The 14,142-nt window shown below is 37.5% G+C and overlaps 1 protein-coding gene and 1 pseudogene across 11 annotated transcripts in view; one reads left to right on the top strand and one right to left on the bottom strand.

Annotated features, from left to right (window-relative positions):
• Positions 1-14,142, top strand: part of CPEB3 (cytoplasmic polyadenylation element binding protein 3) — a 178,387-nt gene that overhangs the window by 82,096 nt on the left and 82,149 nt on the right. For 8 of the 11 annotated variants that reach the window (XM_037156593.2, XM_037156590.2, XM_037156591.2 and 5 more), the window contains one exon: positions 9,637-9,660. The exons of the other annotated variants lie outside the window; for them this stretch is intronic. In XM_037156593.2, the coding sequence (XP_037012488.1) occupies positions 9,637-9,660 (24 nt within the window). The remainder of the gene's footprint in view (positions 1-9,636; positions 9,661-14,142) is intronic. 11 annotated transcript variants of the gene reach the window in all.
• Positions 5,298-5,548, bottom strand: LOC128627195 (cytochrome c oxidase subunit 6B1-like; annotated as a pseudogene).

Consider the following 14,142-nt stretch of genomic DNA (forward strand, 5'->3'; position numbering starts at 1 on the left):
TTCCTTGGCTGACAGATGGCCTCCTTTCTTTGACCTCACGTGGCCTTTGCTGTGCGCGTGGGCACTCCCAGTGTCTCTTTTTCTTACAAGGACACCAGTCCTGTTGGATCAAGGTCCTGCCCTTATGACCTCATTTAACCTTAATTACTTGTTTAAAAAACTTGTCTTCAGAACAGTCACATTGGGAGTTAAGGCTATAGTTTATGAATTTTGCGGGACACATTTTAGTCCCTAACAGCTGGTGAATGGGTAAATTACAGTATTTCCATACTACAGAATACTACTCATCAATAAAAAGAAATGAAATTTTAACACAGGCAACATCATGGATAAGTCTCAAAAATACTATGCTACATAAAGGAAGTCAAACACATTGATTCCATTAATATGAAGTTGTCAAAAGGGTGCAAAAAACTGTAGTACAGAAAGCTGATCAATGGTTTCCAGCGGCTGTGGGTTGCGGGATGGGATCAGCAGCAAAAGGGCACAAGGAAGGTTTTTAGGGAGATGAACTATTCTGTATCTTGAATATCTTCAATGGTAATAGTTACATGACTGTATTGTTACCAAGTGATCAAACTGTACACTTACACTGGTTGAATTTTATTAAATATAAATAATACCTCAGTTTAAAAGGGAAAAAAGAATAAACTGGGTAGAGCCAGTGTTGACCTGGATTTAGTCCCAGTTTTGCTGTTTAGTAGCCGAATAACCTGGAGCAAATCATCTTTTTTGGGCCTCAGTTTGTCCATCTGGAAATGTATATTATGATAGTTGCTTTGGGAATTGAATAGACATGTTAAGCATTTAGCATACAGTGCCTGGAGCATGATGAATCATCAGTAGGTTACTATATTTTACTTCATGGTATTTCTTCTCTTTTATAAAGTGTGTCCAGTAACACTACTATTATTTATGCTTGTCAGTTATTTGTGTTAGTTCCTAGGCTTGCAAATGGAATGGAAAGATTTTTCTGAGAAAAATGTGTATGAGTCAAGGAGAAAGGGTAGGAAGAAGGGATTTTAAATCATCCAAATACTTTACATGAGTGTAGCAGATGAAAATGTATCCCATCCTTTTGAGCATCATTTTTACCTGCTAAGTTCATATTGTTTATAGAGAAATTGATCTTTAAAATTATAGTTTGTCAGATTTGAGAATCACTAGCCTAAAACCATGTTACCTACCATTATAAAGACAAAGATAGAAGAGGAACATTTCTGAGATAAACTCAATCACTCTGGCTCTTTGGGGATTTACAGTCTAATTAGGGAAAAGGGGGCATTCTTTTACTAACTTTAAGATCATAACTCATCTTTGGTGGAATTTTTTGCATGACTAATACTTAGATGGAAGTTGAAAAGGACTCACTCAGTGTTTGAATAGGATTTAATTTTGCATACTGCAATGTTATTCCAAAAAAAGTTTGCAAGGTGTTTTTAAGAAACTGATTTTACTGCAAGGAAAGGAATTAACAATTGGCTTCTACAGTTGACTTTTACTAGTCGTGACAGATATTTCCAAGTCAGATAATAAAATGTTGTACTAAGTTCCTTGTATTTAGTTTGTCTGTTTTTCATCAATACAGCATCCCAGGGTCTCTTCTTAGGTTCCTGGAAATAGTGCGTCCTCTCCTTATCCGTAGTGGGGTGGCAATATCTGTCTGTACTCCTCCCACCCATCCCTTGTCTTTGAGCTTGTGCAGTGGAACCTGTATGTAATGTTACTTTGCTTAGAGAAACTTCAGCAAATTTGGATGAATTTCTGTAGTTGAAGAATTACTCTAGATTTTTAAAAGATTTTATTTATTTATTTTTAGAGAAGGGGGAAGGAGGGAGAAAGAGAGGGAGAGAAACATCAATGTGTGGTTGCCTCTCATGTGGCCCCCACTGGGGACCTGGCCTGCAACCCAGGCATGCGCCCTGGCTGGGAATCTAACCTGCGACCCTTTAATTCACAGCCCGAGCTCAATCCACTGAGCTACACCAGCCAGGTCCTACTCTAGATTTTTAAATCAGATCATAACATGCCCTTGGGGAGTCTTGAGTGAGTGCAGCCGTTTTAAACCAAGTGCAGGCCAAGTCATAAGGAATAGCAGATGATGCCTTTACAGCGTTGCCGCATGTGGCTAACAGAGCACTCTCAAATCAGCGTGAGAGTGACATTCACAGGGTAATAGGTATTGATCATGGAAACATTTTTAGAATAACTCTAGCATATCTGACTGCCAACTACATGTATTCTCTGTGTATGTGTATATATACACCGTATTTTTTCGAACCATAAGACACACCTAGGTTTTAGAGAAGGAAAATAAGAAAAAAATTTTTGAAGCAAAAAATGTGGTAAAATATTAAATAACACAAATAATATTTAACCAATGTAAATGTAAACAAACTCAACAGCAGCATTAACAACCATTTTTTTCTCCCAAATTTGCGGTGCAAGGGGGGTTGCATCTTATAGTCCCCAAAATACGATATATACATACATACATATACATACATATATACATACACACACATACATACACACATACATACATATATACAGAGTGGGGCAAAAGTCGGTCTACAATTGTTTGTATGTAAGATAATAATTCAAGAATAAACTGGGACTTCCAGTCAAGATGGAGGTGTAGGTAAACATGGCTCACCTCCTCACCCAACCACATCAAAATTATAACTAGACTATAAAACAACCATCAGTCAGAACTGTCAGAAATCAAGTTGAGTAGAAATTTGACAAGAACTGAATTAAGGAAACCACATCCATCCAGACTGGTAGAAGGGGTGTAGACATGGAATGGGCTGGTCCTGCACACACATGTGGTGGATAAAAATTTGGGGGGGGGGATATCTTGGGAGTGAGGAGTCCCAGCCTGGCACCAGACCTCCCAGCTCAGGGTTCCAGTGACAGGAACATAAGTCCCCATAACTTCTGGCTGCAAAAACCAGGAGGGATTGAGTCAGTAGAAGAAACTGTAAGAGTCCCAAGCAGTTCCCCTTAAAGAACCCACACCTGGACTTACTCAGTCTCACTCCCTCTGAGCTCTAGCACCAGAGTAGCAACATGAAAGGCACCAGTGTTCATATGGGGAGGAACTGAAGTGTCTGGCATTAAGGTGAGAGCTGGGGGACAGCTTTCTCTCAGACAGGAAGGTAGACAGAGGCCATTGTCCTTTTTCTGAGCTGTCCCCCCACAGAACCCCAGCACCAGTAGGCTGGTTTTCTGAGACTCTGTCCCACCCAATTACAGGCCCACCCAAACTGCTAACCTTTACTTAAATAACTTGTCTTGACTCATGCTTCACAACTTCCTAAATCCTATCAAACAAGCAACAGTGGGGCTTGGTAAGCCCTGGCCCCATGCCTCTTGCTAAGTGGCCCCAGGGATTCATAGCTGAAAATCTCCAAGCCCAGCACAAGTAGCAGCCATCCAGAATTGCTTTATAGCTCATGCTGGGTGGCCCCAGACAGAATGCAAGTGGGGGCTGACCTTGGTGTGCACCACCCAGGAAACTCCAGAGCCTGCACACCCAGTGGACAGCTACAGACCATGTCAAAGCACCACATCCCTGCCCCTGCACAGCTGATTCATCACGGAGAGCAGAGTGGAGGTTGGTGATCAGTGGTCATAGCCAGTCCTTGCAAGTGACTTGCCTGGGTTAATCCCTCCCGTTGACCTGCCAAGAGCAGTCATGGCTCAACTACAAAAGGAGGGTGTACTCAGCCCACATGGAGGGTGCACCTCGAGTCCCCAGCTTGGGTAATAAGGGAGGCTGTGCTACTGGATCCTACAGGGCACTTACTATATAAGGCCAGAGTACCAAGACAAGGAATCATAGCAGCTCTGTCTAATATATAGAAACAAATACAAGGAGAATATCAAAATGAGGAGGGAAAGTAACTTGGCCCAAATGAAAGAACAGATCAAAACTCCAGAAAAAGGAACTAAAAATGGAAATAAATAATCTCTCAGATGCAGAGTTCAAAACCCTAGTTATAAGGATGGATGCTCAAGGAACTTAGTGAGGATCTCAGCAGCATTAAAAAGATCCAGTCAGAAATGAAGGATACACTAATTGAAATAAAGAACAATTTAAAGGGAAACAACAATAGAGTAGATGAAGCTGAGAATCAAATCAAATTATTTGGGACATAAGGAAGCAAAAAACAACTAATCAGAACAACAATAAGAAAAAAAGAATCCAAAAAGGATAATATAAGCAGCCTCTGGGACAACTTCAAGTGATCCAACATTCGCATCATGGAGGTGCCAGAAGGAGAAGAGAAAGAACAATAAATTGGACATCTATTTGAAAAATAATGAAAGGAAACTTCCCTAATTTGATGAAGGAAATAGACATGCAAGTCCAGGAAGCATAGAGGGTCCCAAACAAGGTTGATGCAGAGTCCCATTCCAAAAATCATCATAATTAAAATGTCAAAGGTTAAAGATGAAGAGAGAATCTTAAGAACAGCAAGAGAAAAGCAGTCAGTTACCTCTAGGAGAATTCTCATATGACTGTTAGCCGATTTCTCAAACTTTGTAGAATACAAAGGATTGGCAAATATTCAAAGTCATGAAATGCAGGGACCTACAGCCAAGATTCCTCTACCCAGCAAAGATACCATTTAGAATTGAAGGGCAGATGAAGAGCTTCCCAGACAATAGAAAACTGAAGGAGTTCATCATCTCTAAACTATTATTAAATGAAATGTAAAGGGACTTATTTAAGAAAAAGGTCAAAACTATGAACAATAAAATGGCAAAAATACATATCTATCAACAACTGAATCTAAAAAACAAACTAAGCCAACAAGAACAGAGATAGCATCATGGATAGGAGAGTGTTTTGATGGTTGCCAGGAGGGAGGGAGGGGCCTTTAGGGGAATGGGTGAAGAGGTGAGGGGATTAAGAAGTACAAATTGTTAGTTACGGAATATTATGAGGTTGTAAAGTACAGTATAGGGAATGGAGTAGCCAAAGAACTTTTACACAAGACCCGTGGACATGAACAGTGGTGTGGGGATTGTCTGAGGGAGTGGGGGGGTGCTGGGTGGCAGGGTGCAAAGGGGAAAAAGTTGAGACAACTGTAATAGAGTACACTGTTTCACGTACAACAGTAAACCTGCCTTTGTTCTGCTCGTTATATATCTGGTATGTTTTTACATTTTTCCAATAAATATTTATTATTAGTTAAGCCGTGATTCAGGATCCCAGGGTGAGATGTACCCAGGTTCCCCTTCACCTCCCTGGGAGAAGGATGGAGGACAGGTGGAGTGCAGCCAGTTCAGGTCTCAGGAAACGTGCCTTCTGCCTGGTGGTTGTCTGAGGCCAATACCCAGGGTATGGCACAGAGGGGCTTATACACACGCCATTAGCACATGGAGACATCACCCCCTGTAGGAGGCATTGCCTTCTCAACATGATGGAAGTCCAGGTGGTTCTACCAGCAGTTCCTGGTCTGGTTCTGGTTGGGAAAGCAGCTGTCAGTGGGGTAGCCTGGAACTTCTTGATTTTGGCCTTGATGTCTTCTGCCATATTGCTGACTCCTGAAGATGCCCCTAAAGCAATTCACAGCTCAGTATGACCCTCAGCAAAGATGCCTCCATCTGAATTTTTATATTTATTTATTTTTAAAGATTTTATTTATTTATCTGTAGAGGTGAAGGGAAGGAGAGAGGGAGAGAAACATCAATGTATGGTTGCCTTCGTGCGTCCCCTGCTGGGAACTGGCCTGCAGGGAACCAGCCTGCAACCCAGTATGTGCCCTGACTGGGATTCGAACCATGATTGTCTGGTTTGCAGGCCCGCGCTCAATCCACTGAGCTACACCAGCCAGGGTATATTTATTTTAATGGATTGAAAATATCTTTAATTTTTTTCAGTTTTGGATTATTCAAGTTTATGATTCAAAGACAAAAATAATAACATTTTGGATTTTCTATATTAATGTTATAAACTTTTATTTCAGTGAACCATTCTAAAATATTTGTAATGTTTTTGTTTTTTTATTGAAGTATAATATACATCCCAAGCAATGCACAGGTCATAAGTATATAGCTTGGTATATTATCACAAATTGAACACAGTCCTGTACTGGTAACCAGTACTTAGATCACACCAAAACATTACAATACCTCAGAATCCCTCTAGGCTCCCTTCCAATTAATACCCTTAGCCAAGGGTAACCAGTACCTTAGCTTCTAAAAATTAAATGTCATTTTTGTGAGGTCTGAAATTTTTTAACCTGAAATAGTAAGAGAAGTTTATCTGTAATGATAATGAGAATAATCAGAAATTAAAGGTCTTGGAGGAAGTGTACATCTTATTATATCTTACATAAATCTGTACTATCATAGAATATATTATATAGTAGAATTATTCCCTTTTTTCCCAATGTGGGATTGTTTTGTGGTGGCTCATTTAAGTTTATGTAATCAGTATTCTTTCTTGTTTACAATTCATATTTGTTCCCAGGGGAAAGCATACCTCTACCTTTGTGCTCCCAAATTTCTCTCCTTAGTGTTCATTTTGTTACTTCTGCCTTAGGGAAGAGTTGGACTCTAATTAGTTTATTTGCAAATGGCCCTCATATGAGCAAATTTTTAATCACCAACAGAGTTGGCCTACATTCTAAAGGCCATCAAGGCGTATATTCCTTCCTCCCTTGATTGCATACTCAGCTAGCAAGCCATATTTGTTGACTACTAGCTTAGTACAGAGCATTCTGCCAGGTTCATTAGACGACATTAAAAGGAATAGAAGGTATCGACCTTGCTCTCTAGGAACTTAGCAGTACAATGAGGTGGTTAAAAGTGTGGAATCTGGAGCCAGACTGTTTAGGTTTATATTCCAATGTCACCACTTCCTACCTGTGTGATTTTAGGTGAGATACTTAATTCTGTGTCCATTTTCCTCATTTGAGAAAAGAGTCTAAGAATACTTATGTCATAAAGTCTTGGGGTATATTCATGATATTAATACATGTCAAGCATTTTGAACAGTTTGTGGCAAATAATAAGTACCTCATTAAGTTTAGCTGCTGTAATAGTAATCACCATAGAGAGCATACATAAAACACTGGAATTAGAACCAAGGTAGCACATAATTAAATTCCATAATAAATGAAGAAAGCAAATTGAAGCATCTGAGATTACTAAGCTGCTGGCTGCCTGTTCCATATGCCATCTTGCCACTGAGACATCAGTCCCCAAGCTGATATGAACCAGTTTATTGTCCTTGATTAGAATGGAAAAAGAGAAGAATGTATAAAAAATCATGAACTATTGAAGGAAGCTTTGATTAAAACTCCCCAGTATGTCTTTCCCAACTCACCCCCACCCCCAAGCCTGTCTGGATCTATTCACTTCGTGTTTTCTATTACAGAATATTTAGCAGATGAAGACTTGAGTGAACAGCACTCTCATTTATCCTTTAGGGGTGTTAAGGTCTGATGAGTCATTTGTACCTTAGTATTGTAATTAGATTCTTTTTTTTTTTTGAGTTTCTAGCCAGAAATCAGATAGAATGAAAGAATGGGAATTTGATTTTTGGGAGAAAAAGGAGTAATTTTGAAATACAGAGTGTTTTTTTCTCTAAATAGAGGTTTTGCGCTCGGGGTGTTGGGCAGCATGATGTATTGGGGATGGAGGAATAAGTGGTAGGATGTCAAAATGTATTTAATCTCTTTTTGAGTGTTACCTGTTATTGTCAGTTCACTCATTATTATAAACAAAGTAGGCTTTTGGGGAGGTCAAGTTAGGAAAGTAGCTACCATTTATTATTTCCTGTGGAAAGAGGAATTCTAGCTTCCAAGTAATAAAAAGTGTAAAAGTTAAAAAAAATTTTTTGTTAGAATGCATTTCCTTTGGAAGTGATATAAACAATAATTGCTATGTAAAAATCTCAGGAGAGATTTTTTTTATTGCGTATTATAGTGATAGGAGTTAGGGAGAAAGTAGCGCTCGAACTGGAAAATCCTTTTTAATATTTGTGTAATGGGAAAGTGAAGAGGCCAAAGATGTGTAGGCAAGTGTGAGTATGATGTCCGAAGAAAAGTGGGAACTAACAGATGAGATGGGTGACTGGTACTTCAACTGTCTAGCTGAAAAGTCTGGATTCTTTTCTTAGGAGGGGAATAGTTTTCTTTACTACTGTCTTATACTGCAAATGCAACCCTAAACCATCCTTGTTCTTTGGTTTTAAGCTATTATGACATTTCATGCTTTAAAAATTTATTAAACAGTTTTCATTTATTTTAACAGAACTGGAGGTTTCCGTTTGAGAAACTTTCCACTCAGAAAATTATTTTAGATGAAAGGATCTTCTAGCAATTTATGATACTACAGTTTAGCTCTATCAAACATTGTAACAATGCATTCTGTAGGCCTAGAGTTTTGAAGAGGAAGATAATCTTCAAAGTACTCTATTCTCAGCATTACCTGGGCTATACCCAGAACCTTAATCCCGTTCTACTTGTCCAGTTCATTTTATGTATGAAAAATAGATAGTTTTTTCCTTATCTGAAGTATTGGGTTGGCCAAAAACTCCACTTAGTATTTTTCTGTAAAATAAAAGATACATGTTTCACTTTATTGATTTGGATATTTTGAGTATGTTGGCTGTCTCCTGCATGGCATAATATTAATTGTTCTCAATTAATGTCTTGATTTGATTGCTATCAACTTCAACCTGTCTACCCTGCCCTGGAGCATCATCCAGTGAGAAATCTCCAGCATCAAACTTTGCAAAACAGTCTTGACATGTTCAGTTAGTCACAGCACCTTCTCTATACACTGCACAAATCTCTTTTTTATGTTTCAGTTGTGTTTTTACCTTTCTTGTAATGAAAAGCAGAATGTACTGAAAATGTTATGTATTTTCTTCCATCTTCAGCATTAAAATGACTACGCAAAAATTCACCAATTTTGATAAAATTTTTTTCAATGCATGCTATGACAGCTGTCACAATACAGTCTAACAAAATTGTTTCAGATGAAGTTAAAGACAACTAAGTGCTACTAGAGCTATCTTACGGAAAAAAACAAAATGAACTTTATGGCCAACTCAATAAATGGAGAGAATAAGAGAAACTTCACTGAAAACTTTATACATTCTATAAAGCAAGAGTTAATTTTGTGTAAAATTTCTGTACTGTTTTCAGGGGACCGTGAAGGGGGTGTGTATGTATATCTGTAGAGATTCAGAATGACCACATGCTATAGTTTTTAGTTATTTAGAATGATTTTTTTAGGTGATGTCTGATGGTAAATAGTATATAGTACAAATGAAGATTTATAAATTAGAAAAAATTTTAAAGGGACACTATCTATAACTGATACAGGTAATGGGCCTCAATATAAATCTTCATAAGATGTGTGAAACTTAACCAACTATTATGTGTTTTCAAGTGGCTGCTACATCCAGTTGAATTTCTCTTTAATATTGTGATTTAACTTGTGCTTCATAAAGGTCTTTAAAATATAATATGTTTGCAGTCAAGTTGAACAGTATCTTCAGATTGATTCTGAGAATACTTAGAAAAGGTTTGTGTGAATGTATTTTTTATTTCTAAATTCATCATTTTGATGCAAATACCCATGGTTTTCTTCTGTGTTTACATGCAGCCAGGAGCTATGGGCGGAGACGAGGTAAAAAATTTTTAATGAGCTCTTTTGCTTGCCAAATTGTGAGTAAATATGAGTGTGTGTGTGTTTATATCTGTGCGTGTGTAAAACAGTTAATGTATGATATGATGTGCTAGCTTAATTATTTTAGTGAAATAATTCTTATACTTTCATTGTGTCTTTTGTGGTTAGTTGGTAATTTGTTCTTTAATCTTAATAAAAACATAGCAAAGACTACTTCTACTGGGAAGTTTTTGTTATGTGGTTTATCATGAAAGATCTTGAGGGAATATGATTACATATATATATAAATATCTAAAAATAAATAAAATTATTTGTTTATTTATTGTCTCATTGTATATCCACTGTGTTCTTTTCCTACAACTTAGAAGCAGAAGTTAGTTTTTAGAAGGCAATTCTCGAACTTAGTACAGTTGGTCAACTGGTGATTTTTGGTGTGCATTACATCCAGAGGCAGATTTACCTTGAAGCTAAATGAAGCTTCAGTTTCAGGAAACCTTACTTTCATGAGCCCCCTCCAAGACCTTTATCGTTGTGTTGTTTTGTTAAAGAGGGATCCCCAGTTTGTATAGGTGCTAGGCCCCATGCAATTTGCATTCCCTCCTGGTTAAACCCAAACAAAATAACATTGCTTTCATTTGTGTAATGCTTTAACCTTTCTAAAGTATTTCTACAATTGTAATTTGTTTAAATAATTTTAGGAAGTCAGTAAGCCTAATGTAGTCAAAAGAGTATGATATTTAAGGTCAAAGACCTAAGTTGTAATCATTGCTTTATCACTTAAATCTAGTATCCTCGTCTGTACATTAGGAAGTGATTAAACCAGTCTTCACCAACTTCAAGAGGGTTAGCAGAGTGATAGTACAAAAAATTGGAAAGGAAATAGTATAAACTAAAAGCATTCCAGAAATAGGAGTTGCTTTGGTACTCATTTGCAGAAGCTGGGAAAGATGAAGTAATTTATTTTTACTGTGTGATCTCAAGTCAAGGTCAGAGCCAAATCTGGAACCTTTGTCTTTTGGCTGTTTATTGAGTGATGTTTCCCATTCATGAGCTGTCTCTGACACTGTATTTGAGTCCCAAGGGACAATAACATTAAATTCATAGTTTTATAATTTATTTTATAGTAAATATTTGTTGAATGGATGAAGATAATATATAATTGAGTTACCATTGAAATCATTTTTCACGAGGGAATCATACAGTCAGTTTTGTTTTCACCTCATGGTGAAGAAAAACATTTGTGTTAAATTTTTTTTAACCATGGCAATAAATACCATTTAACATTTTTCACCTAAATTATTTTTAAATTTAAAGTATAGAAAATAATATGACTATAAATAATTTTGTACCATGCTTTTTTCAATTTCTGGTGAAACAGTCACTCTGAGGAAGGCGTGGGGAATGGACCATTTTACATGGGAAATAAATACCATGTGGAGAGTAGATGGCAGGAACTAGCCTCTCCTCCTCTTACATGGTGATCAGTCACCAGACCTTGTTAATATTTTCCCACTAGTTTCTCAGGTTTTGCCTCTTTCTTTCCATTGTATTGTTTCATCTTTCTGAAGCACCGCTTTGTCCATGTCTTCCTCCTCTTCCATTCAGAATCCCCGTCATCTGGCTTCTCCCTGTTTCACCAGTGTTTTCCTTTGCTCCTACTGCCTTTCGTTCCTCCTGCCTTTCCTGTGTGCCCTGACTCTTCAGCGGGAGATGAGGTCTTTGAGGACAGCTGCCTCTTGGGCCTAACACTGTGATCATATATGTTGCAGTTAGCACTTACCACGTACTTAGTGATGAGGATTGTTCTAAAGTAACACCCCACATCTATGCAGACCAGAGTTTGGCATTATATTCTTGAAGTTATTTTATTTTTACAAATTATAGTGCATTAAATACAAGAACATAAGATCACCTGTAGTTTCTAAACTCCTGAAAAAATTACTCTTCCAGTTTCCATGTTACTTCCCATATCAATTTGTAAGTTTTGACTTAATCATTTTCAGAAGCCATAATTCTCTTTGCATCAAATGCTAAGCTAAACACTGCCTAGAAGACTTGATCCCTGCTCTCTGTAAGTCTGTAGTTGGATAGCTACAAGAAAAAGAAGATAATAACAGAGAGAGAGAATGAATGAGTGCGGGGTGGGTACAGAGAGAGAGAACTAAAAGACTGAATGTTGACTTCTCGTAATGGGAAAAGAATAGGCAGAAATTATTTTTGTTCCGTACTTATATTTGGCCTTCTATTCCCAAAGCTGAGATAGAAGAAAAGTCATCTTCCTTAAATCCAGTGACCTAGCCATGTGGGATGGGGCAGGTGAACCTTCTATCCACTTTCATTCTCTGAAATGTACTACTCATCCGGGCCACCATGACAAAGTATAACTTTAATGAACTGACAAATTTTTTCATGCTTATTTATTTGTGACCAGGGATTATATGAATGCTTGGTTTGTTCCCTTTAAACAAAATTTAGACTTCCCCCCAAAAGCATAAAAAGTAAGCTTGTTGATGTGTTATTTTATTGTATTTATGATTAAGATTTGCCATAGCTCATTCTATGCATTACATATACAGGGTAGGGCAAAAGTAGGTTTAAGTTGTTTGCATGGAAAATAATATAATAATTAATAAATAATATAAGAATAAATCCTGTGTCTCATGCACTCACAACTGTAAACCTACTTTTCACCACCCTGAATATGTTGGTAAATATTTTAGGGGTAGAAAACAAAGGGAATTATCTGTGACAGTTTTGAGATCTATCAGCAAGAATTAGGTCAGTAGAACCTTTCACTTCTTCTGCTAAACCTGGAAACACTTCCTGCAATAGGTAGAATTTCAGGAACTCTTTGTATAATGAAAGAGGAGGGGGAAGGAAGGCGCTCTAGGTATGCGATTCAGCTTAAAAGAAGGCTTTGAGGTGAGATTGGCATGACCAGATGCTTGGAATATGTCCCTGAGTGTATGCAGTAGGGGCCAGCTGGAGAGGAGAAGTTGGCAATGAGGTGGTCTGTGCTGCCCTTATGAATGGTTTTTAAAACAGAGTGAGACTCCTAGACACACATATGTCAGGCTTTAGAAAGAGAGTTCCATCATACAAATAATGAAGACCAGAGAAAACTTGGGCATTAGTAGAAGGCTTAAGTGGGGAAGCAAGTAACCAGAGGGTAGGTTTTTTTGGCAAACCAAGTGTTTCTGGTAGTATAGTTGAAGCAGTAGTAGAAGGGAAGAAGAATTAGATGTGAAAGAATAGGTAGGATTTGAAAATGAATATTGATTATATATCAAGTATTTAAATATCCAATTATATTTCCTGTTGATACTCATTTTTACTGTAGAGATGTGTCCTGGTACACAAATGCTGATTTCCCTTGTGGAATCAAACTGACACCAAAGAAGTATAGCATTTTCTTTCAGGAGTATTGTGGTTTTCACAAGCTCTGATACGTGTTTTCCTATACAACTGCAGCCCCTCTTGGAAACTAGTCTAACAGGTAGTATCATACAAGACTTCTGCCTCACTTGGTTTAGCAGCACACCTGATTAAAATATATGTTGTGTTTTTCATTGTGCATGAATTTTTATGGACTCCAGGAAACTATTGGCCATATTTAGACAGATTGGGGCTATGTGGCAATGCTCCTGATGTTTAGCGGAATTTCTTAATTAAACAGCAGCAAAGAAAATATAAAAGGTCCTTTTAAACAGTGTAAATGAGCAAATACAAGTAATCATTGGAGTTACTTTACTATTGGAATTACTATTGTGAAATGTACTTCTATGTATATTTCATCCATAAAAATTTATTTACATTAATGTATAACTTAGTTGATAACAAAGGTTCTAAAAATTCAGTGAAACAAACTTGTATACCAAGTTGGAGTTGGGTTTTTTTTGCTGAAGGCTGCCCAAGGGAGGAGAGATTAGCTCTATCAGTGAAACCATGGTAGAAACATACCATCTGGCTAATTCAGACCTGGTTGTGTGAACTTTTTCGTCTAAAGAAATAGATGGTTTGAGAGTAAAACATGAACAGCTGAAGGAATTTCTGAGTGCTCATGGTTATACTCTCTGAACTGTTATTGTTTATAGCAATAGGAAAATTTGAGCAGAGGGCATGGTATGGGGAATAAGATCACTAGTTTTTCACCTTTGCAAGAAATTTTTCTGAGAGGTGCCTAAAGATATAATGAAGGAGAGGTTCTCGGTGGTTCATTCTGATTTCATTCATTGAATGTGTGTGTGCGTACTCTGGGTAAGATGCTCTGCAAGGCTCTACATGTGTTCTGTCTGCCTACTGTGTATTCACTCTAACAGGAGAGAGACGATAAATGCATGAAACAAACATTTTTATACTCAAAAGTTGTGGTAAGCACTAGGCAGGAAAAATGGGAAGTTCCCTTTAACATAGGATAGTTTTCACTGAAGAGGTGTTATTTAAACTGAAACTCAAAAGATGAAAGACAGCTATTTTTAAATA

This window comes from Artibeus jamaicensis, unplaced genomic scaffold (genome assembly GCF_021234435.1).
Source record: "Artibeus jamaicensis isolate MK-2021 breed Jamaican fruit bat unplaced genomic scaffold, CSHL_Jam_final contig_332, whole genome shotgun sequence".
Classification (NCBI taxonomy): domain Eukaryota; kingdom Metazoa; phylum Chordata; class Mammalia; order Chiroptera; family Phyllostomidae; genus Artibeus; species Artibeus jamaicensis.